Here is a 25,866-nt window from a genome sequence, read left to right as displayed (position 1 = left end):
CTGGGTTCTAATCTGGCCTCCTATACTTCCTAGCTGTGTGACCCTGGGCAAGTCACTTAATTCCAATTGCCTAGCCCATACTGCTCTCCTGTCTTGGAACCAGTATTAAGTATTGATTCCAAGACAGAAAGTAAAAAAAAAAAGCTATTGAATATAAAAGCAATTCTAACAGAAAAGGGAAATGTTAAAGCCTTAAATCTTTTGGTATATTATGAAATATATATTGGGCATCCAGGTGGCAAAGTAGATAGAACACTGGGCTTCGAATCAGAAAGACTCAATCTTCATGAGTTCAAATCTGACCTCAGACACCAGCAGTGTGACCCTGAACCAGTCACTTAATCCTAATTTGCCTCAGTTTCTTCATTCATCTATAGAATGAGCTAGAAAAGGACATGGCGAACCACTCCAATATCTTTGCCAAAACCCCAAATGGAGTCACAAATATGGACACAAATCCGAGGACTCAACAACATATGAAAAATCAGTGTTTTCTTTGGCTAGGTGAGTGATTGCCTACAACAGTAAGTGCTGAGTGGGACAGAAATCCAGATAAAGGTGGAAAAAAGATAATAGATCCTTAGGGTGTGTTAAACTGCTTCCAAAAGCAGATTAAACTATTGGAAGGAAAGAATACATTTAACTGAGGTCTACTAGTGACTACTGTGGAAAACTATAACCTAATGTCTTGTTTTAACAAAAGGCTCTTATTTGGGCAGGGGGAAATTAAATGATGAATGATCTCTTTTATAATAAATGTCTGGCTAGCATATATCAATCTATATAATTATATTTGCATATATAATTCTATATTAATATGTATTGTTATTGTTCTTTCTTCCTGTTTGAAAAGGATCAATGATATCATGAAGATGATTTTTTTTTAAACTCTTACTTTCTGTCTTAGAATCATTGGTTCCAAGGCAGAAGAGCAGTAAGGGCCAGGCAATGAGGGTTCAGTGACTTGCCCAGGGTCACACGGCTAGGAACAGTCTGAGGCCAGATTTGAACCCAGGATTTCTCATTTCCAGACCTGACTCAATCCACTGAGCCACCTAGCTGTCCTGTAGGAAGATGATTTCTTCATTTGCACTTAAATTGGATTTAAGTGAGGCGGAGCTGCACACGTTTGTCTCACTCATTTCTCTTTCAGTCATTGGAAGTCCAGTGACAAGACAAAAGTCAGGATGACTGGCAATGGCTCAGGATGCCATGGAAGACCTTGGTGGCTTCCACGTCTGCCCAAGCTCTCAGCACTCCCTAACCTGTTTCAGCCACCTTCGAGGCCATGGAACAAGCTGTTCTCACGAGTCTACTCTGTCAGGGGAAGTCGTCATGCATTTGGGGTAGACATCCCATTTACTCATGGACCAGTCTGAGGTCTCCCGGTTACCTTCAGCCTGGCTTAGTCCATTGGCTGAGACGGTTTTACTGGGGTATCGCCGCTACGCGCCCTATAGCTCCTCGGAGTCTTAGGTAAAAGGTAGACATCAAAGCAGGACGAGCAGCCCTGAAAGAGCTTAGCGAACCCTCACAGAGATGCTAGTCCTCTCTAAACACCCCATATTAATATGTAATTCTATAGTCTAGAGAAAGAATATTCTGTCATTTTCCGTCAGGTCTGATTTTGTGACCTCATTTGGGGTTGTCTTGGCAAAGATCCTAGAGTGGTTTGCCACTTCCTTTTCCAGCTCATTTGACAGATGAGGAAACTGAGGCAAACAGGGTGGTCACACAGCTAATGAGTGTTTGAGGCCACATTCAAACTCAGGAAGAAGAAGAGTCTTCTTGACTCCAAGGCTAGTACTCTGTCCACTGAGCCACTTAGCCACCACCTACTATATATTACAAAGAAAAATATTGTATAGATCTTATCATTCTCTATATATTCTATAGTACTATTCTGTGTAGAAATATATACGCACCCACACACATATGCATGAACACACATGCAGATATATGTGTTTTTAAATTCATTAATAATGTGTCTTATACATATACATGTAGAATATACTTTGTTACCAGGGCCACTGGTCACACTCTTTGTTTGCACCTTTTTGGGCACCTCCTCGAATTCTGAATTTGATCGGGGGAATCGCTAAACATGTCTGAGCAGAAAAGTGACATTTTATTGGCCTGGTAGGATGACAGAACGGTTTGGAAATTGGCATCGTGGTTTACTGAAATGAAGACTGGACAGAGGGTCGGAAAGCCATGAGAAACTGTGGCCGGTGCAGTGAATACTCAGAAGCCTGGGACTGAAGAGTAATGGCTTCCCTCAGAAGACAGGTGATAAGTTATAGGTGTTGGGCGAAGCATTCTGTTGATCTGTCGGGCTTCACGCCACCATTTTATTATAAGGGAGGATTCTGGTGGGGACACACATTGGGAAGTGGCAATGATGTAAAAATATCGGGGAAAATCTATGTTTTAAAAAGAAGCTAGGTACAACAAGGTGGCTCAGTGGATGGAGAGAAGAGAATGTCAATGAAAGATTTAAAAATATACAGAAGAGGAGGCAGCTGGGTGGCTCAGTGGATGGAGAGTCTGGCCTAGAGATGGGAGGTTCTAGGTTCAAATTTGACCTCAGATACTTCCCAGCCTTGTGACCTTGGGCAAGTCACTTGACCCCCATTGCCTAGCTCTTACCACTCTTCTGCCTTAGAATCAATACACAGTATTGATTCTAAGGCAGAAGGTAAGAGTTTTAAAATATATATTAAGTATATAATAAAAATAAAATAACTATTATTATAATAAATTTAAATATATAATAAAATATATAGTAATAAATATATATTAAAATATACACACACACACACATATATATAGAAGAAATCAGAAGGAAATTCAGAGAGAGGGACATAGACAAGCAGAGTATTGTTGGTACAACTATTTAATTTTAATAATATTTTTAAAAGAAATACTCTATGCAATGATTCACAGCTTCATACATATAACCTCTTTGCATTATTTGTTCATGTTTGTCAGGTCTGTAATAAAAAGTTATCCCAGCAAAAGATGTTTAAAATCTAAATGAAGTTAAGAGTCTGGGTGAGCAAAGAGAAGGGGAAATTTCCAAACCTTTAAGTCACATACAAAATTCATTGTGTAAATTCAAATGGGAAATTACCTGGTGTGACCAATTATTGTAGTGTTCCTCAATTTCTTTCTTTTGGTCTGAGCTGACCACTAAAGAAAATGGTGCACAGAAGGCAGGGGTCTTCCTCAGATCACTACCACTCACAGCCACCATCAGAATGAGGATGATTGGGGGCAACTGGATTGAAAGCCAGATCTAGAGACGGGAGGTCCTAGGTTCAGATCTGACCTCAGACACTTCCTAGCTGCGTGACCCTGGACAAGTCACTTAACCCTCATTGCCTAGCCCTAACCCAAGTACTGCTCTTCTGCTTTAGAACCAATACACAGTACTGATTCTAAGGTGGAAGGTAAGAATTTAAAAAAAAAAGGATAATTTCTAAGGCAGGAGAGGAGAGAAAAGACTTCAGGACTTGTAATTCCCAAGAGACAATGTCTCACAGAATGGAACACTATTCTCTCCAAAAAAAAAAAAAAAAAAGGGCCTGCAGTTATTTGTTCAATAAAAGCAAAAATCTGGGAGAAGCAGCAGTTTTTCGGCTTGCAATTTTACACTTTAAAATAATTTGAGTAACATTAAAAAACCAAGTTGAAATTTGAAGTGGTTATAAAATTAAAGTGAAGAATGAAAGATTTAAAATCTAAACTTTTTTGTCATGCAGTTCACTACCATTTCTGGAGCCTAGAGCGCTCTAGGAAGGCCAGTGCTGAGAGCTCTGGGCCGGAAGTCAAGAAGACCTGAGTCCATAATCAGACTCAAACTCTTACTAGCTAGATGGCCCTGGGCAAGGCCCTGAAACCTCTGTTTTCCAGTTTCCTCCACTGTACAGTGGAGATAATAATAGCACCTACCCCACAAGCTAGTTGTGAGATTCAAATGAGACAATATGGGTAAAAAAAGCCCTTTGCACAGCTATAGAAAGGCTATAGAAGGGCTATAGAAATACTTCTTCTCTCCCGTCTAATCCAGCCCTTTCACTTTACAGAGGAGAAAACGGAGGCCCTTGTACAAAGTCAGACGGGGCCTAGCTGGTGGCAGAGCCGGGAGCAGAAGAAAAGGCCCGGATCAGGGCTCTTTGAGAAGCCCTATGTCTGAGGGCCTGAAAGTGGTTCTTTGGAGAATACGATTACACAGGGGCAGTGAGGTGGCTCAGTGGAGGAACAGCCAGGCCTAGAGACTAGCTGGGAGGTCCTGGGCAAGTCACTTAACCCCCAAGGCCTAGGCCTTGCCACAATTCTGCCTTAGGACCAATACACAGTATTGGTTCTAATATGGAAGGTAAGGGGTTTAAAAAAAGAAAGAAAGAAAATACTTGTATAATGAACCATTTAAAGAGTTCAGGGTTCTGGCTGAGATGGGATATTTCCCAAAAAAGGCACTGGGGAGAGAGGCTGTGCCCAGGGAAATGAAGCCCGTGGCAGAGGCCTTCAGGCCACAGGAGTCTCCTCTCCTCAGAGGCCTAGGCCCTCTCACTCAACCCGTCCTCCTGGAGGCCCGGCCCCCTCCTGCAGGGGAGGCCCAGCTCTCCGGCCGCTTCGTTCTTCCTGGGGGACGCTCAATTCCCATTTACCTCCTCCGCAAAGTTTCAGAACTGAGGAGTGGAACTAGAAGAAAAGAGACCCACCGGAGAGAGAGGGACCAGATTTCAGGAAGCCTGTGGGCCCACCAGAGGGTGGCCCCCAGCCCCTGGCCCCGGTTCAGCCCGACCCCTCACCTTTTCCAGACTTTTTCGATGGCCCACGCTGATGAGTGTCATGCCCAGTTGTTGGCAGATTCGGTAGAGCTCGCTCTCTGCCTCTTCTGTCAAAGCACTGGTTGCCTCATCCAGCACTGGGGAGGAAATAGGGAGAAATCAAGAATTCGAGCCCGTAACCCTTCTATATCAAAGACGACGTAGAGGAGTGGACAGTCTGGAGTCAGGAGGCCCCAAGTTCAAATCTAGATTCAGTCCCTTAGTAGCTACGTGGCCCTCTCCTTGCCTCAGTTTCCTCTATTGCAAAATGGGGATAATAACGGTATTGACCTCAGAGAGTCTTTGTGAATATTAAATGAATTAGCATTTTAAATGAACAATAAATGAATTAGCAGAAGCACAGAATAGACACTTAATAAGTATTTTTTCCCTACACTATCCATGTCATAGGCAAGAATAGCTAGCATTTATTATAATAATTATACATTATTATTACCAATGATTATGTAATTATTATTTATAATAATATAATTATATATAAATATAATTGTGTATATAAAATATAATAATATAAATAATAACAAATAATATAAATAATATAATGGGGCAACTGAGTGGCAGAGTGGATAGAATACCAAGTCTGGAGTCAGAAAAAACCCAAGTTCAAATCCAGACGCAGTCCCTTAGTAGCTATGTGACCCTCTCCTTGCCTCAGTTTCCTTTACTGCAAAATGAGGATAATAACGGCATCAACCTCAAAGAGTTGTTGTGAGTATTAAATGAATTAACATTTAAAATGAACAAGTTAATTAACAATAAATGAATTAACAGAAACACAGAATAGACACTTAATAAGTGTGTGTTTCCTTTCTACTCTATCCATGTCATAGGTGAGAATAGCTAGCATTTATGATAATTATTCATTATTATTATTATTACCAATGATTATATTATTATTACTTATAATTAGTGGGGCAGCTAGGCGGAAGAGTAGATAAAGTACCAGGCCTGGAGTCAGGAAAACCCAAGTTCAAATCCAGACTTGGGCACTTAGTAGCTGTGTCACTATGGGCAAATCACTTAACCCTGGTTGCCTCAGTTTACTCATCTGTAAAATGAGCTGGAGAAGGAAATGATAAACCACTCCAGAATCTCTGCCAAGAAAATCCCAAAAAGTGGTCATAAAGAGTAAGACACAACTGAAAAAACTATACAATAAAAATATAATTAATAACAGCACTTTAAGGCTTACAAACCTCTTTACAAATATTTTTATTTGAGCCTCACAATAACCCTAGGAGGTAAGTACTATTATTATCCTCATCTTGCAGATGACAAAACTGAGGCAGGTGGGGGTGAGTGACTTCCCCAGGATTATACAGCTAATACATGTCTGAGGCAAAACTTGAACTTGAATCTTCCTAACTCCAGGTCCAGTGCTTTATCCACTAATGATAATAGCTATCACTTATAGATCTGCAAAATAATTCACAAATATTATCCCATTTTATTCCCACAATAACCTTCAGGGATAGGGGATATTATTATCCTCATTTTACAGTGGAGGAAACTGAGGCAGGCAATAGTTGAGTGACTTGCCCAGGGTCACATAGCTAGTAAACCTCTGAGGCTGGATTTAAACTTGTATCTTCTTGATTCCATGGCCAGTGCTCTAACCTACCTTAGCAGCCAGCTGCCTCTGAGACATTCCTGAGAGAAGCCACAAACTGCTTTACATTACAGGGAAATCTCCTCCCTTAATCAGTGGCAGCTTGATTTTCTAATGGTCACAGAAACTCATCCCTTCCTGGACTGCAGAGACTTACATGATGTAACAAAGCTAATACAGAAATATTCACATTATAATCGATATCATATTGCCTGCCTTTTCAAGCATTGGGGAAAGAGGAAGAGAATTTGGAAATCAAAAAAAATTTTAAATGAATGTTTTGAATTTTTAAAAATGCAATTAGGAGGGGCAGCTAGGTGGCTCAGTAGATAGAGAGCCAGACCAAGAGGCAGGAGGTCCTGGTAAGTCACTTGACCCCCACTACCTGGCCCTTACCCCTCTTCTGCCTTGGAACCAATACTTAGTATTGATTCTAAGACAAATGTAAAGTTTTTTTAAGTAAAATAATTTTTAAATGTTACTGAGAAATATTTCATGAACCAAGGAAAAATTAGTAGTCAGGAAATTAATTTTAGGTTTATAATACATTTATATTAAATATTAATAAATCTATTATAGTAAACATCTGATACATATGGAAGAGACTATGGAATATAAATGTTTTTTAATTTTTAATTTCATGATCATGCAAACCACACTTCCATATTGGTCACTGCTGTAAGAACACACTCAAGCAAAACCAAAACTCCAAAATAAAACTGCAAATATACTGATGTGAAAGAGAATATGCATTGATTTTAGAATATATATCTACATATAAATATATTTATAGAAAACAAATAAATATATTTATGTGGACTATAAGCATATTCCAGACATTTAATGGGATATAAAATATCTATATAACATTTAGATAATACCTATCTATGGATGATTATAACATGTAGATAATAAATATCTATAGATGATAACATATAGATAACAAGTACCTATCTATATACAACATAGATAAATTATAATTATAAATAACTATATGTAATCAAAGTCTATCAATATCTATGTATGATAAATATTTATATATAAATATGTAAACTATTTTAAAATATACTATATTAAAATAGTTCTATGAAATACACATATTCTATGTGTTTAATATATGATATAAAAAAAGCAAGACAACAATACATTTTTTAAAACCCACTTTCATTAAAACAACCCTCTGAGGTAAATAATATAAGAATGACCCCTGTATGAAAAGATGGTAGCATTACCTGCACCATGGTTTTTTTTCTTAAATGCTTATCTTCCATCTTGGAACCAATACATATATATTGGTTTTAAAGCAGAAGAGAGGTAAGAGCAAGGCAAGGGGGCTTTGACTTTCTCAGGGTCACCCAGCTAGGAAGTATCTCAGGCTATATTTGAACCCAGGACCTCCTGTCTCTAGGCCTGGCTCTCAACCCACTGAGCCACCTGGCTGCATCCCCATGCCACTCACCCTGGATAATCTTTTTGTCTCTCTCTTTTGACAGTTTCCTTATCCATAAAATGCGAGGGTTTGACCAGATGATTTTTCTAAGGTTGCTCTTGTAGTTTTAAAATTCTAAAGTTTTCCATTTGTTGTACGTTTTGTATGGTTCCACTGGGAATGCCCAGCTGCTCTCCTTGGATGTAGCAGCCTGGAAAGGAAATCTTTCCCCACTTTGCGGGCTTGACCTCCCTGGCTCCAGCTGTCACCAACAGTACAAAGATTACAAGACTGAATTTGTAAACTATTCTGAGCTCCTCTAAGAAAACCCAGTGTGGGCTGAAGCCTGTGAAAAGGCCTTGTTCTTCCTTCTCATCTTCTGCAGGTGAGAGAAATTCCGTTTCCTACAATAGGATGGGCATCATAGTTACACACACACACACACACACACACACACACACACACACACACACACACAATCTGACACTGCTTCTGCTCCAGGTCATTTCTCACCTGCATATTTAGGTTGCAAATAGAAGAGCCGGGCAAAAGAGAGTCTTTGCATCTCTCCTGGGGACAAAACATCATACCTGGGAAGCAGAAAAATGGCAGATGAGGTTAAAGGAGAAAAACAAATACTTTTCTCCTCTTCTGTCCAGGCAAACACCTGCAGAGACTGCCCTAGTGGTCTTGCTTTTCCCCACCTTGAATGAAACCTGGGCATTAAGTGGACCTGCCATTTGCAGGCCCATCGGTCCTAGATTAAAAACAAGTTCCACAAAAACTTGCAGTTCAATGAGACGGAGACACATGAGAGTACTTATTCTCCCAGAAATAATGTTGTAAATGGTCAATCGGGCAAATCATGAAAGAGACGTTTCATGATATGAAGGTGATGTCTATAGCTTTAACGTATAAACAATTTTATTATAAAACTACACTGTTAGGGGAAATTTCATGCTGTGTGTGCCTACTAAATAACCTGGAGGTATTTTCTCATCCTAATTTGGCAGAGAGTCCAAGAACATTTTACCAGCTTTTAGATTCTGGACTTTTAATGGCCCATGATTAGGAAACTTCTCAGAATTGGAGTGGTTTGCCATTTCCTTTTCCAGCTCATTGGACAGGTGAGGAAACTGAGGCAAACAGGGTGAAGTGACTTGCCCCAGGGTCACACAGTTAGTAAGCGTCTGAAGCTGGATTTGAACCCAAGTCTTCCTGACTCCTGGCCCAGCTTCCCTTCCTCACCTGTGGAATGGAGAGAACGATAATGGCTCATATTTGCAAAGGAAATGGGTTTTATTTGAATCAGTCCTTACCAGTTCCAGTCTACCTGTTGGTCCAGTCCGCCTGTCCTTGTCACCAGACTCGACTGAAACACACAGAGAAATGAGAAGATGTGGGTAAACGCTGCTTAGTGTGGCCAATACTTAACAAATCTTTGATGACTGACTAAATGAGTCCTCCACTGACTCCATCACTTACTCTACTGGCATTCTCATCTCTAATTTTCCCTCCAGAAATAGGCACACACCTAGAAATCTCAGCCGCCCAGACCCCCGCTTTGCATAGCCATCATACAGAACAGCACCAGTCGTGTTACGAAGGCAGCAGGATTAGGCTAGAGTGATGCTGCTCCCCAGAAGCAATAATCTGTAAAGCAGACACCACTCACTGGGATATAGCGGTGGCCAGAGCTGAACTCGGTCTCAGGTAAGTCTGAGTTGAAATCTGGCCTCAAGGGGCAGCTGGATAGTTCAGGGGATGGAGAGTCACAGGATTGGAGCCGAGAGGACCTAGATTCAAATCTGACCTAGACACTTCCTCGCTGTGTGACCCTGGGCAAGTCACTTAACTCCCATTACCTAGCCCTTGCCCTTTTGTTTCAGAGTCATTACTAAGACAGAAAGTAATGATTTAAAAATAAACAAAGCTGGCCTCAAACATTTGATAGCTGGATGACCTTAGGGCAAGTCACTTAATTTTCCTCAGCCTCAGTTTTCTCTGTAAAATGGGGATAATAAAAATACCTATTTCACACAGTTGTGAGAATCAAATAAATAATATATATAAAGCACTTTGCAAACTTTTTTTAAAAACCTATATGAATGCTAACCGTTATCACTACTACTATTTTTCTGGGCTTTCTAAGAAGGACAACATGACGTGGAGCTGACTCTCAAAGGAATTCCTAGAGTGACTTACCAGGCCAGCTAATTCCAAGAACCTCATGATCCTCTCATCATCAGCAGAACCTAGAAAACAGATTTGCCCCCCAGTTATATGCAGGGAGGTGCCAGAATAGACAGAGGCCCAAGTCTGAATCCAGCCTCAGAGGCTTACTAGCTGTGTAACCCTGGGCAAGACATTTAACCTCACGTTTGTTGTAATTGTTGCTCAATCTTTTCTCGGTCGTGGCAGGAAGATATTGAGGGAAAGATAATGAGTTCAAATTCTGAACATGCTGTGAGCATGCTGAATTTAAGATGTCTGTGAAACACCCAGTTTGAAATGTTTGATTGTCAGTTGGAAATAGAAGTTTAGGTGGTGGTTGTTCGGGTTTAATTCTCTGTGTCCCCATTTGGGGTTTTCTGGGATGAGATATTGGAGTGGTTTGCCATTTCTTTCTCCAGCTCATTTGACAGATGAGGAAACGGAGGCAAACAGGGTGAAATGACTTGCCCAGAGTTACACAGCTAGTAAGTGTCTAAAGCTGGATTTGAACCCAGGTCTTCCTAACTCCAGGCCTAGGGTCACCTAGCTGTCCTTCCTCACCTGTAAAATAGATAATAATAGCACCTACCTCACAAGGATGTTGTGAAGGTCAAATGATATTAATCATCTTTGCAAACTTTAAAATATTCTAAAAATGCTAGCTATGATTATTAGCTATTATCTAAGCTTGTCCTGGGCCAAGCTAGAAAGCAGGACTTGGAGGAGGAAAGTCTACTTAGAACTCAAATTAAATTGGGACTCTCACTAAGGCAGAAATCCTGCAATGAACTAAATATGGCAACAATGCAAAAAGCACTTTGCAAATCTTATCGCACTATATAAATTCAAGCTATTATTATTAATTATCTTTAGACTAAATGATTATCAGCCAAAGAAGGTCCCAAAATAACAACAAGGAAGTAATGATTTAAAAAAAAAATGCTATCTGTAGCCAAAGAAGGAAGTGTTGGAGTCTGATCACAGACCAAAATATACCATCTTCCATTTTGTTTTCTTTGTGAATCTTTTATTGTCTGTCCTATGTGTCTTCTGTCACAGCATGGAGAATATGGAAATATGTAAAGCCTGAAAGCACTGGCATAACCGATATCAGACTATTTGCTGCCTTGGGGAGAGAGGAAAGAAGGAGGGAATCTGAATGGCAAAATGCCAGAAAACAATTGCCGAAAATTGTTCCTATGTGTAATTGGGAGAAAAAAACACATGTTTGATCAGGAGAAAATAGGATGGAAATGATAGAGAACAGAAGAATAGAGAGATAAGCAAGATGGAGAAGACTCCATATGGTGTATCACCTTCAGCTTACCTGATACTGGGTAGATCTCTTTCAAAGGATAAATTACCTGAAAAAAAACAAAATAATGTTTTCCATACATAAGAGGAGAGTCCTGGTTCCCACAGGAAGTAAACAGAATCTTAGGCATGGAAGAGACTTTGAGTCTAACCTACCCTCTATAGGGATCTCTACCACAACTGTGAAGGTTAGTAGGAAAAACCACTGGATTTCAAGTTAGAACCCTTCTGTCATAGTGAGTAAGTCATTTAACACTTCTAGGCCTCAGTTTCTTCATTTGTAAAATGAGTGGGTTGGACTTAGTAACTTCTGAGGTTCCTTCTACCTCTAAATTGCAGACAGGGGTACAACTAGCCTTTGATTAAAGGTGTCCAAGTGAAAAGGAACCAAGGCAGTCCATTCTACTTTGGGGTAGCATCAAGAGTTTGCAAATCTTTCATTACAGCAAGCCTTACCAGTCCATCTTATGAACAAGCCAAAAAGTGGCATGGGTCAGGGGTGAATCTACACTGGGGAAAGGTCATGGTAGTACTGTGTGTGCATTATGGATGGAAGTTAGAAAGACCCAGTACTCCCTGACTATGGAGTCATAGCACTTAACTTTTCTGAATCTATTCTCAATTGTAAAAATCAGAGATAATAATAAACAGAGATAATATCTATAGCACATATCACACAGGGCTATTATGAAGCATCACAGAGATAACACAGGTAAGGCATTTTTCAATCTTTAAAACATTGTGTCAACAATTCATTATTTTACTCATTTTAATTACTTTATAGATACTAATTTATTATGTAATTATTTTCCTTAGTTAATGCAGAGAAGGGACATACTGAAAACCCTTTGAGGACAGGGACCATGAATCACACCTCATATTCCATTCAGCACCCAGGACAATGATGCATACTGAGCAGAGATTTAATAAATGTGTGTCAAATGAAAACTGAATAGAATTTCCTAAGAAGAAAGGACTCCTAAGCCCATAGGTCCTGAAAGGTAGAGTCATGGGAGCACTCCTCCAGCCAATTTCCTGCTGTCTGAATCCCACCATTGATACAGCCACTAATTTCCCCAACCAATGGCGGTATGAGAAGGGAGAGGGGATAGGAGAGGGCTGAGCTACACAGACCTGCTCACGCAAGGTCCCATCTGTGAAAAAGGGTCTCTGAGGCAGAAACAGCACTCCATGAGGACCGAAAAACGTCAGCATCTCTACAGTACCTGCAAGGGTCCAAAAGAGACACCCCTTTCAACACTTTCAGACCCATAGGAAAGACTGCCTCAATCTGGGCACTGCTTTGGAAATAGATGAGTCACACAGTTTCTGGGATCCTTGCTCTAAGTGGGACAAAAATCACCTGCTATTTTGCCTTGTCCCCATCTCTTTTGTCCACCCTCCCCACCAGCCTCTTTAATTTGAAGGGCCTTGGGACCCTCGATAGGATTACCTGATGGGTTACACAAAAAGACTCAGTCCTCACCACGCATGCTCTCCCACAAGCCAGCCAGGACTCTGAGCAGGGAGGTCTTTCCTGTGCCTGTGTTTCCCATGATCAGCAGACTCTGCCCCTGGGAAATTCTCAGACTCAGATCCTTGATCACTGGCTTGTCAGAGAAGGGGACTGAAATGGAGACCCGGTCCAGGAGAAAGGCTGTGTCTGCTACCTTTGAGCCCGGGGCCCTGAAGTCAAGCACAGGCAGAAAGGAGAAAAGGACAAGTGACACTACCCTCCTGCAAGGCAGGCACAGATTTGTAGTTGATGCCCCTTGTTTACTGATACTTAATCCACATTGTTTTGAAGACAGTCATTCTTTTTGGGGCTTCCCAATCTCATTATTGGAACAACTGGAAGGGGATTGTTGGGCTCATTAAGAAACCAAGGAGGTACAGTATGTTAGTTGAGAGTTTTAGGGGCACCATGAGTAGTGATGGGATCTTGGCTGCTAACAGTGAACCTTCAATTTCAGGAAGAAAATTTTCTCAGAATTAGAATCTCGGTAAGGACGTACCTGAGACGAAGCTGAAACTGTGACCTGGATATCACTCAATATGACACGCTACAGTGTTATATAAGCTATTTGTAAATGCTTGTGAGTAAATCCCCATGAATGTAAAAAGAGCACTCATGGCCATTACTTACTCATCAAATTCCCATTTATCCAGATCTTCTGACTCAGAGTCTTGAGAACTTAGAGACATAGCTAGCAGGGCCTCTTGCAATTCCCCAATTCTAGAAAAGAGAGAGGAAACCCTGGAATTCTGCCTGATGGGGCCATGTGTGCCAACCATGACTCCTCTACTCTCTCACTCCCATGTCTAATCTGGGGCCAAGGCCTCTTGATTCTATTTCTTGTCTATGTCTGCTTCTCTCCTCTGATACTGCCACCACCCTGATTCTCTCATCACCTCATACCTAGACTATTGCAATAGCCTGCTATTGGGTCTTCTTGCCTCAGATCTGTCCCCACTAGAGTCCTATACACAGCTGTCAAATTCATCCTTTAAAGTGTACCATGTCACCCCCACCCTCATCCCCTTCAAGAAATTCTAGTGACTCCCTATCACATCCAGGATCAAATACAAAACTCTGTTTTGTTCTTTTAAAGCTCCTAATAACCTGGCCACTTCCTGCCTTTCCCATCTCCTTATACCTTACTCCTCTGGGCATTCTCTGTTCATTGGCCTCCTTACACTAGACACTCATCTACCAGCTCAAGGCATTTTCGATATCTGTCCCCCGTGCCTGGAATTCTTTCCCACCTTATCTCCACCTCCTGGCTGCCCTTAAGTCTCAGCTAAAACCCCACCTTTTTTGTAAGAAGCCTTTCCCAATCCTTAATCCTAGTACCTTTTCTCTATTGATCATTTTTTAAACCCTTATCTTCTGTCTTAGAATTGTTACTAAGTATCAGTTCCAAGGCAGAAGAATGGAAAGGGTTAAGTGATTGGGGTTAAGTGACTTGCCCAGGATCATATAGCCAGGAAATGTGAGACCACATTTGAACCCAGGTCCTCCCATTTCCAGGCCCGGCTCTCTATCCACTGAGCCACCTACCTCTCTCCCCACCCAATGACTGATCCTGTGCACAGCTTGTTTGTTTATAATAGTTAGTATGGTGCTCCCCCTCATTACACTGAGCTTCTTGAGAGCAGGGTCTGTTTTTTGCCTTTTTCTAATACTTATACAGAGCCTAGCAAATCATTTGTTGTTGTTCTGTTGTTTGAATCATATCTGTCTCTTTGTGACCCCATTTGGGGTTTTCTTGGCAAAGATACTGGAGGTGTTTGCCTTTTCCTTCTCCAATTCATTTTACAGATGAGGAAACTGAGGCCAACAGTCAAGTAACTTGCCCAAGGTCACGAAGCTAATAAATATGTGATGCTAGATTCAAACTCTAGAAGATGAGTCTTCCTAACGCTAGGCTTGGCACTCTAACCACTGTGCCACCGAGCTGCCCCTAGCATGTAGTAAGTGCTTAATAAAGGTCCTGTCTATCTATTATGTGCTAGGAACAAGGCATTCAAAAACAATGCTTTCAACTGCCCTGAAGGAGCTTATATTCTATCAGAGAAGGCACATACACGTACTCAAACACATATACATAAAATATATATGTATAATAAATGCACACACTTCTACACACATATATAGACATAGATACGGATAATTTGGAGAGGGAGGTTGGTGAGGCACTAGCTGTCTAGGATACCAAGAAAGACTCCATGCAGAAGGTGGTCCTTGAGCTGAGCCTTGAAATAAACTAGGGATTCTAAGAGACAGAAGTGAAGAGGAATGGTCAAAGGATACGAACAGGCAGTTCTCAAAGGAAATAATTAAAGCTCTCTACAGTTGGGCAAAAATGCTCTAAATCACTATTAATTAGAGAGATGCAAATTAAAACACTCTGAGGTATTACTCTATACCTATCAGATTGGCTATTATAACAGAAAAGGAAAATGACAAAACTTGGAGGGGATGTGGGAAAACTAGGACACGAAAGCATTGTTGAAGAGTTGTGAACTGATTCAGTCATTCTGGAGAGCAATTTGGACCTATGCCCAAAGAGTTATAAAATAGTACATGGGGGCAGATGGGTAGCTCAGTGGATTGAGAGCCAGGCCTAGAGACAGGAGGTCCTGGGTTCAAATCTGGCCTCGGACACTTCCCAGCTGTGTGACCCTGGACAAGTCACTTGACCCCCATTGCCTAGCCCTTACCACTCTTCTGCCTTGGAGCCAATACATAGTATTGACTCCAAGATGGAAGGTAAGGGTTTAAAAAACAACAACAACAACAAAAAACTACATAATCTTTGACCCAACAATATCATTTAGGTTTGTATCCCAAAGAGACTTTTAAAAAAAGAAAGGGTCTATATGTCATTCCCCTTCACCCCCCAAAAAATGAGGAAGGGCATTCTAGGCAAAGGAAATAACCCAAACAAAGACATGGAGATAAGCGATTGAGAGTCAGAGAGAAGGTAGTCTGGGCTAAATGCTAGTATGCTGGAGGGGATTAATGTGTAATAAGATTGGAAAAGCAGGTTGGCCAGATTGCAAAAAGCTTGAAATGTCAAATGAACATGGATATTAAGTCAGAAAGGTAATAGGGAGGTACTAGAGTTTAATGAGTAGAGAAGCGTCATGGTCAGGTCATTTTCTTTGGGAAAGCCATTCTGGTTTCCATGTGGAATGGATTGGAGAGAGGAGAGACTCGAATCCTGAAGATCAATGAGGAAGGCCTCAACTAGAACAGTGGCTGTGTAAATGGAGAAAAGATGGATGTGAGAATTGTTGTGGAGGTATCAGAAGAGGACAATACAGAATGGAAATGTGGGCTAAGTGAGAGTAAAAAGAAGGCTGTGTAAAGATAACAAGTTATAAGCCAAGGTGCCTGGAAAGTCAGTGTGTAGCAACAGAAATAGAGGTAGGTTTGGGGGCAAAGGTGAAGGGTTGAGTTTGAGATGCCTATAAAACACTCCATAGAGCTACACGACTCTGAGAGTCATCTCCATCATGGAATAACAAGCTGTTTGGCTCCCTTCTAAACACCTGTTTCCCTGGCATGTGGATCTCCAGGTTCTTTCTGGACCCCAGGAAGAAGGAAGCTGGTCTGAGCCTCACCTGTGTGTATAACCAGCCACATCGGAGACAGTTGTCGAGAGGTCAATGAGTTGACTGAAGCAACCAATGAGGTAAATGGACACAAAGGCATTCTGGAGGAGGATCCGGAGAAAAATCTGGTCAGTTCTGGGACAGAAAACTTAACACAATACCTGGAAAACAGTAGGTAGTTTAATGACCACTTATTAGCTGACTGAGTGCTGAATCAGCGGAGTGATGCTGTAACTAGGGAGCTTATCCCGTGAAGATCATGCTGAGATGCCAGGCAGTTTTGGTGGCACAGGCAGTGCTTGAGATGACAAAAAGCCCTCTCATCCTTCCTCTTCCACTGTCTGCTTCCCTTTATATAGGGTTCTTTACCCTCACTTTAGTTCCCTTCCACCCAAACATTCCCTTGGCTTGGGGCCCTCTTTTTTCTTTCTGAGCACCAGATAGAATTCCCTCAACAGTTCTCTTGATAACCCAAAGCCAAACCAGAAAAAAGGAAAGAGAGGTGCCATGCTCTCTGAGTCCCTCTCGTGCCCTCCAATGGTGGGGGCCCACAAGGGGGTGTTTGGTAGCTCACCTTGCTAACCAGAGTGCTTAGCTCTGCTGGGGTCAGGTCTCCATAGACGCCACTGAAGATGGGGATTGCAATAACCACATAACTCAGGATGCTGCCCAAGTAGTCGAATGTGTTGATGCCAACTGCATATTACAGGCTGAGTTAAAAAGACTCCAACCAATCTCTGGACTTAGTGAGAGCAACTCCATCGCTCCCAGGACAGAGAGCCAGAAGCTGGTTCCTAATTCTCCTGGAGCCCAAGCAAGAAGCCAGCAATGTTCCCTGGGAAATGCCCACCTCCTCTCATCATTTCCAGAAAGTTGTAAAACAGATAGAATACTATATAGCATAGGACAGAATAACATATCTTCCATAATGTGTATCCCAAAAGAATAATGTATACTAGATAGTATAGAACAACACATCTTCCATAATATATATCCCAATAAAATAATGTATACTATATAGTATAGAATAGAAGAATGGATCTTCCACCACTGAGTCTGATTGTACCCTGGAGCCCATGGTATCCCTGAAAGCAGGGCTCCTTTTACTTACTATAGAGCCAAAGTTCCTTGGACATGAGCTCCTTCTGAATCCGTAGGAGTTTCTGCAGCCTATAATTCGTTCTTACATGTTCCACATGCCCAGCTCTGAAAAGGCAAAGGTAGGATGTACTATGGGCCCCTGTTGGGTCTTATCTAGGCAATCCAAAACTCCAGGAATCTAACTGGGTGCGTTCTCCCTCCTTTAACCTATCCCACCCCATCATTCGGGGTCCAAGCTTACCAGAGAGCATTTGGGCTTTTGCTGCATAGTGCAGTGCCTGGCACACTGTAGGTGCTTAATGTTTAATGATTTATTGATTGACCTTCCCCTACAGAAGTTTCTTGTTAGACAGTGGCAATGAAAGGCAACAACAGAGGTGAACAGAGGAAAATAACTGGAGCTTAGAAACTTCATTTCTCCATCAACCACCAGCAGAGGGCATGCAGGACTGAACTAAAGCCAAATGAATTCCTCTCTACCATAGAGGGCTGGGGATGGTTCCAACAAATTTCTAAAGTTCTTGGTACTGCAAGGATGTCAAAGAAATTGGTAGAGGAGAGTTTAAGAATAAGAGCCCTAGGCATTTGGCCCAAACAAGGCAAAGAATAAGGAAGAATAGCTCCCTTTGGAATTTATATAACTCTGTGCAAAGACCAAACCCCGAGTCTCATGTGGAGCTTAAGCAGGTCATGAAAGCAAGATATCAAGGCTGGGAGCAACTAGGCAGCAGAGGATAGGGAGCCAGGGTTGGACTTGGGAGGACCTAAGTTCAAATCTGATTTCAGATATTTCTTTTCTTTGTGCAAGATATTTAACTCAAACTGCTGAGGCCTTATTGTTCTTCTGCCTTATAATCAATACTTGCTATCAATTCTAAAACAGAAGGTAAGTGTTTTAAAAAAAGATATCAAAACTGGCTCTTTAAGGAAAGGATGTGATTTCCTAATAATAAAGGGAAGCAGCATTCATGTAGCATTTATGATTTGTAAAGAACTATCTACATTAAGTTATTGATCTTCTCAACAGCCCTGAGGACAAAGAGATTTAGTGTTCAAGTCTTTCCGGACACTCAATCCATCATACCATATTGCCTTTGGATACTGCATCCAGAAAATATAGGCTCTGTATACACTCACATTCTCCTTGTTGCTTAACTTATTTTTTTTTTCAAACCCTTACCTTCCATCTTGGAATCAATAGTGTGTATTGGTTCCAAGGCAGAAGAGTGGTAAGGGCTAGGCAGTGGGGGTCAAGTGACTTGCCCAGGGTCACACAACTAGGAAGCGTTTGAGGCTATACTTGAACACAGGACATCCTCTCTCTGGGTCTGGCTCTCAATTCACTGAGCTACCCAGCTGTCCTTGTTGCTCAACTTATGAAACATCCAAGAGGAAGAAGTTTTGTTTTGTTTGGAGCCAGGTCTCTGATAAACTGAGCTCCCATCCCACACTTTTAGAAAGCAGCAAAAGTAAGTAACTGACTCCAGAGGTCAACTGTTTGGCTACTATATCACCAATATTATTCTCTATTTTACAGATGGAAAAACAGAAGCAATAGGGTAAGGCTTTGAGGCCAATAATAAAATGCTGGAGCTAGCGTCAGACCCTCAGAAATGCCTAATCTAATTCCTAAATGGTATTGAACACCTCTAAGTTCTTTTTTTTTAAAACCTTTACATTTTTTTCTGATTTGGAATCAATACTGAGCTTTGGTTCCAAGGCAAAAGAGCAGTAAGGACTAAGCAGTGGGGGTTAAGCAACTTGCCCGGAATCACAGAGCTAGGGCATGTCTGTGGCCAGTTTTAGTGCTGCTGAAGCAAGCACTTAAGGCAAGTTTTGAACCCAGGGCCTCCCATCTCTAGGACTGGCTCTCAATCTACTGAGCTACTTAGCTTCCCCCAGCTCTAAATTCTTCATCAAATATACTTCTACCAGGACAGAGAACTCCCCATCTGCAGAAAGGGTTAAGTATCTGTGAGCCATAATAGCTCAATCCTGGGTACAAATCTGTTTAGCCCAAGAGGAATTGGGAGGAAGTTTCAAACAGTAGAAAGACCTCTGGATTTGGAATTGGTGAACCTGGTTCAAATCTGACTCATCCTTCTTTCCTTCCTTTTTCTTTCTTTCTTGGCAAACAGAATTAAGCAACTTGCCCAGAGACACACAAGTAAGTATCTGAGGCCAGTTTTGAACTCAGTTCTGGTGCTCTTTCAATTGTACCACCTAGCTGCCCTATTCTGCTACTTTCTTTACTTACTCTTTGGGCTCTTATGTCCCTTTCTATAACATGAGAAAGTTGGACCAGATGGTCTCTAGAGGTTACTTCTGGTTCTAATCTATAATCCTCTAAAAAAATTATATGAAATAATTTTTAAGGAATAGGAACTTTTATGGAAAGCAAAATGAAGAGTCGTTACTTAATAGTGGTTTCTATACTTATTTCCTCAGTTATTAATTACTACAACAGTGGCTCAGGCATGTGAGCTCCCTGCTCCCAATACAGGCCACCAGGTAGCTTATTAATTTTATTAAGGATGCCTCTCTCGGAGCTGCTCTTCCAAATGGACAAAAGCCACATTAGATATTTGGCACTGAAGCTAAACCCAGAAAGAGATTCCTATTTTACCCCATGGCTTTCTATTGCAACCACAGAAACAAATAATTAAGCAATGTCTCAAAAGTAGGTCAGGGGTGAGATGGAGGAGCTGGGTTGCTCAGTGGATAGAGAACCAGACCTAGAGACAGGAGGTCTTGGGTTCAAATCTGGCCTCAGACACTTGCTCGCTTGTGACCCTGAACAAGTCACTTAACCCCCATTGCCTAGCCCTTACCGCTCTTCTGCCTTAGAACTAGCTTAGTATTGATTCTAAGACAGAGGGTAAAGGTTTAACAACAACAACAACAAAAGTAAGTGGGAGTATTCAATATGAAATGGCAGCCCCAAATGGCACAAGTCTTTACTGGTTAACAGACAATTGCAGAATAGAATGAAGGCAGCTCATGAGGCTGTTAAAGTTCCCTAAAGAAGGAGACTTTAGCAAGATGGAATCAGCCAGGAAACTTACCTGGATCAGCTCCCAAATCTTGCACCCCTGAGAGCATCTAAAGAATGTGAGCATGGGGCAAACACAAGTCTATCTCTACTGTCTTACCTATAGAAAGCTGCTGGCTCAGCATTCACCCGAAGCTGCACGTGCTTAAACCTGGATGAGCCAAAGGAAACAAAGGTCAATGGATGACACTCATGATAAAGTATGAGTCAGAATTCTCAAGTCTTCCATTCCCTCCTCCTTCTGAGCCCAGATGAGAGCCCTAAGTGACCTCCCCTTCAAAACACAATTCCATATGGAATTGTAATATTTTATTCTTATAATCCTGGGAAAGAAGTTATAGGGCATTGTTAGATATGTCTCACTTTAAAATATATATATATATGAAGGAAGCCTTTTATAATGTGAAGCAAAGGGAAATAAGAAGCAGGAAAATAACCTATAGAATGGCAATATGTAATTGGAAAGAAGGGAGAGAGGAAGAGGAAGAGGAGGAGAAAGGAAAGAAGAAAAGAAATAAGGGGAAAAAAAGGAAAAGAAAAGTGAGGATTAGGAGAAGGAAGAGGAGGAAGAGAATGGGGAGAAGAAGGAGAAATAAAAAGAGGCAGAAGAGACAAAAAGAAGGAAGAGGATGATGAGAAAGAAGAGGAGAGAGAAGAGAAAGAAAATGAGAAGGAAGAGAATGGGAGGAAAAGAAGGAAGAAAAGGAAGAGGAGGAGGAAGAAAAGGAGAAGAAAAAGGAAGAGAAGAAAAGGAGGAGGAAGAGGAGAAAGAAGGGAAAAGAAGAAGAGGAGAAAGAAAAGGAAAAGGAAACAAAAAATGAGAAGGAGGGGGAGGAAAAGAGGAGGAAGGATAGAAGGAAAAGGAGAAGAGGAGGACAAGAAGGAAGAAAAGGAAAGGAGGAAGAGGGAAAGAAAAAGGAGGAGGAAAAGAAAGATGAGGAGATGAAGAAAGAGGAGGAAGAGGAGAAGAAAGGGGAGGAGGAAGGAAAAAGAAAGATGAGGAAGAGGAGAAGAAAGGAGAGGAGGAACGGTAGAAGGAAAAAGAAAAGAAGAAGAGAAGAGGAGAATAACAATTAAAGCTGAACAAGGCATAATTACAATAGCCACCTCTCCCCCCCCCCCCCATACCTATGAGAAGGAGCTACCTTTTCTTCTTTGTAAGAGTTTGAATATGGGTAAGGAATAACATCTGGTATTTATGTAGTGCTTTAACATTTACAAAGCACTTTATAAATATTATCTCCTTCTATCCTCAAAACAACCCTGAAAGGTAGATATTATTATTATCCTTATTTTATAGAGCAGGAAACATGGCAGACAGAGATTAAGTGACTTAACCAGCGTCAAACCACTACTAAAAGTCTGGAGCTGGATCAGAACTCAAGTCTTCCTGTTTCCCAGTCCAGTGGATTATTCACTGTGCCATCCTATTTGCTATTGAAAATGTCAGACTTCTAAAATTTGTTGGTTAGTCTTTATGAACTGTTTCTCCACCAGTGATGAGCTCCCCCAGGGTACATTGGAAAGGAGAAAGAGGGGGCAGAGCCTGTAAGACTGGCCTTAGAAGGCAAATAGGAATAGGTGGGTAAAAAGATGTCACTGACCCGAATTGGGTGAGTTGTGGGGCCTTTTCTGATGGCAAAAGAGAGGAAAGATAGCAAAGAGCATCCACCTGAAATCTCCTTCCAGTTTCTCCTGCTGCACCAGCTTTGAAACAATAGGGCCCATCAGGACTTTGTTCACCACGGTCCCCAGGACAAAATAGCCAAAGATGCTCACTGGCCCAAGCCAGCCTGTGCTGAAAGAGCAAAAAGTTTAAAATGTCAAAAGTGTTGTTGGCCTGAGGGAGAGAGGGTAGAAAGGAGAAAGAGGATTTGGAATTCAATAATTTTTGTAAATGAATGTTTCAATTTTTTTAAGAAAAATAAAAAAATGTCTTTACATGTAATTGGGGAAAAATAATTTTTTAAAAGTTGAGTTGGTCAAGAAACTTGCCCTGGAGAAAACTTAAGAAAACCTTCCTCTTCCTTCTTTGCAGAGGTGAATGACTATGGATAGGAATATTGCATTACAAACTAAAGGCAGCTAGGTAGTTAATGGGATTGAGAGCTAGGTCCAGAGACAGGAGTTCTTGGTTTCAAATCTGAGCTCACTGCCTAGCCCTTACCATAATTCTATCTAAGACAGAAAGTAAGGGTTTAAAAAAAAAAATAAATAAACTATCAGTAAACTATTGTTGACATGTAGGTAGGTTGGTTTTGCTGAACTGTTCTGATTTTTAATCTATTAAAATTTTTTCTTAATATAAAATAGCTTGCTAGTGTTTAAAAAAGGAGGAATATATTTGAAAAGAAAGGTGATATAAAAACCAAAAGATAGCAATAACAACTTTTCTCAAGTAGAATATTTCTTATTCAAAGGAAAAATAAAAGACATGGGCTATCCCTTCCCTCCCAGGCTTGTCAGTTCCCTGTTTATGTAACCCAGACCCACAGGCAAATCAGAGTTGTACCACCATATTGCTGCCCTGATTCAGGTTTGCCAGGTTCCAAATAAGGAGAATTCCTCCCTTTTCCCAGAACCAGAAAGAGAATCAAAGTTAGTTTTCAAGAGCTATGAGAATTCTTGGGTTATGGAATCTGGAACCTTCAAATGAACATATTTAAATTTTCTGGCAAAAAGGGGACCTGGAATCCTAAAAAAGGAAAGTCAGGAAATACTTTAGAATGGGTGGTTTTTAAAATACACAAAAAGGAAGCATTCTGTAACTTGGCACAGAAAAACAATGAAAGTTGGAATCCTGGAGCAGCTAGGTGGTTCAGTGGATTATGAATCAGTCCAAGAGATGGGAGCTCTTAGGTTCAAATCTGACCTCAGATACTTCTTAGATGTGTGACCCTGGGTGAGTCACTTAACACCCCTCCCCCCATTGCCTAGCCTTAGAATTCTCCCTAGCTTAGAATCAATACGGAAAGGCAAGGGTTTGAAAAGAAAAGAAAGTTGGAACCATCTGGACATCTTGGAACTTTTCCAAGACTGGCTGGAGAATAGGGAGTATATGGGAAAGACAAGTTAGGGCCAACTTTCCCCAACCAGAGCCCGTACCTTTGAAAGCACTGATATGTGTAGTAAGTGATGGTGAAGGGGGAGATGATCAGCTTGCTGGCCATGGTGCTGAGTTGCCGACAGAATCTCTCTACATCTTGACTGATGCGCTGGTCCCTGCATCCAATGAGAGAAGAGAGAGCAGTGTGAAACAGGAACTTTGTGAGGGGAGATCATAGGAAATGAAGGACAGAAAAACCAGTTGCTCATGCCTCTTCCTGATGTCTTCATCCTGAACCTTTGGTGCCAATGAGCCAAAAATCAGGGGTAAGCCAAGTGCAACATAGACAGGTTTCTGAGAGTGGCACATTACCAACACCCCAGAATTCTCAGAAAAATTCTCATTTCGTTTAAAACCTACCTTTGGACAACTGCTCTTTTGGGGCTTCTGTTTATCCCTGACAAAGTTTGAGGAGAAAGATATGACAGCAGCAATAACTACTACCCAAGAGGCTGTTATGCTATCTGAACCAAGAAAGAAGTATCCCATATTTCTCAATCCCCCATGAGTTTACATACAGCTATGTGATATAATTTGGGTTGTCCCACAGAGCAGGCAAGAAAAGGTAAGAACACTAAGAAGGGGAAGTAAAGAGACTAGAAATCTGCCCACTAAGCCTTTGTCTTCGAGTTCCATCTGGCATCAGGTGGTAATTCCTACCTGAACCTGAAAGTACCTGATCAGAAAGTAGCAAGCAAGGAGACCCCAAAAGAAAATTCCTTCCATGGAATTGGACTCTCATAGACACATGGCTTTCTCCCAATCTCAGTAAGAAAAACCAAACACCCAGAAAGACAGAGTATAAATGGGAGCGCAGCCCAAGTAAGAGGCAATAGGAGAAGCCTACGGATTATCGATGTCGTCTCGAATCACGTTGAGGGTATAGTAAATTCGGCCCCGGAAGTAAAGGCAATGAAGGTACTCAGTAAGGTCCTTCCTCCAGTTCACATACAACAAGTTACAGATAAACTGGTCAAAGCTCTTCAGCTGTGGAGAGAGGAGGGGAAGAAAAGAAGGGAAGGGAATAAGCATTTATTAAGCACCTACTAGTTATTGGGTACTGTACTAAACCAAACTATTTTATTTTCTCAATTACATGTAATAACAATTCTTAACATATGTTTTCCAAAACTATAAGATCTAAACTGTCTCCCTCTCCCTTTCCCTGCTCCTCCCTGACATGGTTAGCAATTTTACCTGGGTTGTACATGTATGATCATGCAAAACATATTTCCATATTGGTCATTGTTGTAAGAGAATATTCATATAAAACCAAAACACAAAACTAAAAACACAAATAGTAAAAAATAGTATGCTTTGATCTACATTCAGACTTTAATAGTTCTTTCTTTGGAGGTGGATAGCATTCTTTGTCATGAATCCTTCAGAATTGTTCTGAATCACCATATTGCTGAGAATGGCTAGGTCATTCACACTTGTTCATCATCAGTATTGTTGTTACTGTGTACAATGTTTTTCTGGTTCTGTTCACTTCATTTTGCATCAGTTCATGTCAGTCTTTCTAGCTTTTTCTGAAATCATCCCACTTGTCATTTCTTATAGCACAACAGTATTCCACACCAACATGGACCATAGTTTTTCAGCCATTCCCCAGTTGATGGGCATCCCTTCAATTTCCAATTCTTTGCTGCTACAAAAAGAGCAGCTATAGATATTTTTGTACTAGTAGGTCCTTTTCCCTTTTTTTATGATCTCTTTGGGATACAGACCTAGTAGCAGTGGTACTGAATCAAAGAGCATGCAGTTTTACAGCCCTTTGGGCACTGTGCTAAGCACTTTTACAAATACAACTTCTTCTGAGTTAATATTATGAAAAAGATCACTTCCTTTGAGATGCAGCTCGATCTTCACCTCCAGTCAGAAGCCTCCCTTGTTTTAGCCTCAGCCTAGTTGGATCACTCCTTTTTCCATACCCACTTGGAACTTTCTCCCTATATCATATCAAATGGCTTATTAAGCACTATGCTATGGGCTGGGACTATGAAGATAAAAAAAGAAAACAAACCCTTTTTTAAAGGCACTGTAAAATTCAAGTACATGCAA

The 25,866-nt window shown here is 41.1% G+C and overlaps 1 protein-coding gene across 2 annotated transcripts in view; it reads right to left on the bottom strand.

Moving 5' to 3' along the window:
* Positions 1-2,880: 2,880 nt before the first annotated feature.
* The window catches only part of ABCD4 (ATP binding cassette subfamily D member 4), a 34,761-nt gene continuing 11,775 nt past the window's right edge, over positions 2,881-25,866 (bottom strand). The window contains exons 4-19 of one of the 2 annotated variants that reach the window (XM_007472827.2): positions 24,650-24,789; positions 23,802-23,918; positions 22,369-22,494; positions 20,797-20,847; positions 17,655-17,749; positions 17,118-17,239; positions 16,553-16,644; positions 13,569-13,658; positions 12,909-13,108; positions 12,557-12,648; positions 11,436-11,472; positions 10,100-10,149; positions 9,214-9,266; positions 8,408-8,484; positions 4,818-4,933; positions 2,881-4,707 (exon numbers count right to left, since the gene is read on the bottom strand). In XM_007472827.2, the coding sequence (XP_007472889.2) occupies positions 4,573-4,707; positions 4,818-4,933; positions 8,408-8,484; positions 9,214-9,266; positions 10,100-10,149; positions 11,436-11,472; positions 12,557-12,648; positions 12,909-13,108; positions 13,569-13,658; positions 16,553-16,644; positions 17,118-17,239; positions 17,655-17,749; positions 20,797-20,847; positions 22,369-22,494; positions 23,802-23,918; positions 24,650-24,789 (1,593 nt within the window). In that variant the 3' untranslated portion in view covers positions 2,881-4,572. Of the gene's footprint in view, positions 4,708-4,817; positions 4,934-7,625; positions 8,299-8,407; positions 8,485-9,213; positions 9,267-10,099; positions 10,150-11,435; positions 11,473-12,556; positions 12,649-12,908; positions 13,109-13,568; positions 13,659-16,552; positions 16,645-17,117; positions 17,240-17,654; positions 17,750-20,796; positions 20,848-22,368; positions 22,495-23,801; positions 23,919-24,649; positions 24,790-25,866 lie in introns of those variants that run through there. The other variant, XM_007472829.2, reaches the window with a different exon arrangement.

This window comes from Monodelphis domestica, chromosome 1, assembly GCF_027887165.1.
Source record: "Monodelphis domestica isolate mMonDom1 chromosome 1, mMonDom1.pri, whole genome shotgun sequence".
Classification (NCBI taxonomy): Eukaryota; Metazoa; Chordata; class Mammalia; order Didelphimorphia; family Didelphidae; genus Monodelphis; species Monodelphis domestica.
The sequence above is the reverse complement of the archived record's forward strand: the minus strand, read 5'-3'. Positions and strand labels throughout refer to the sequence as shown.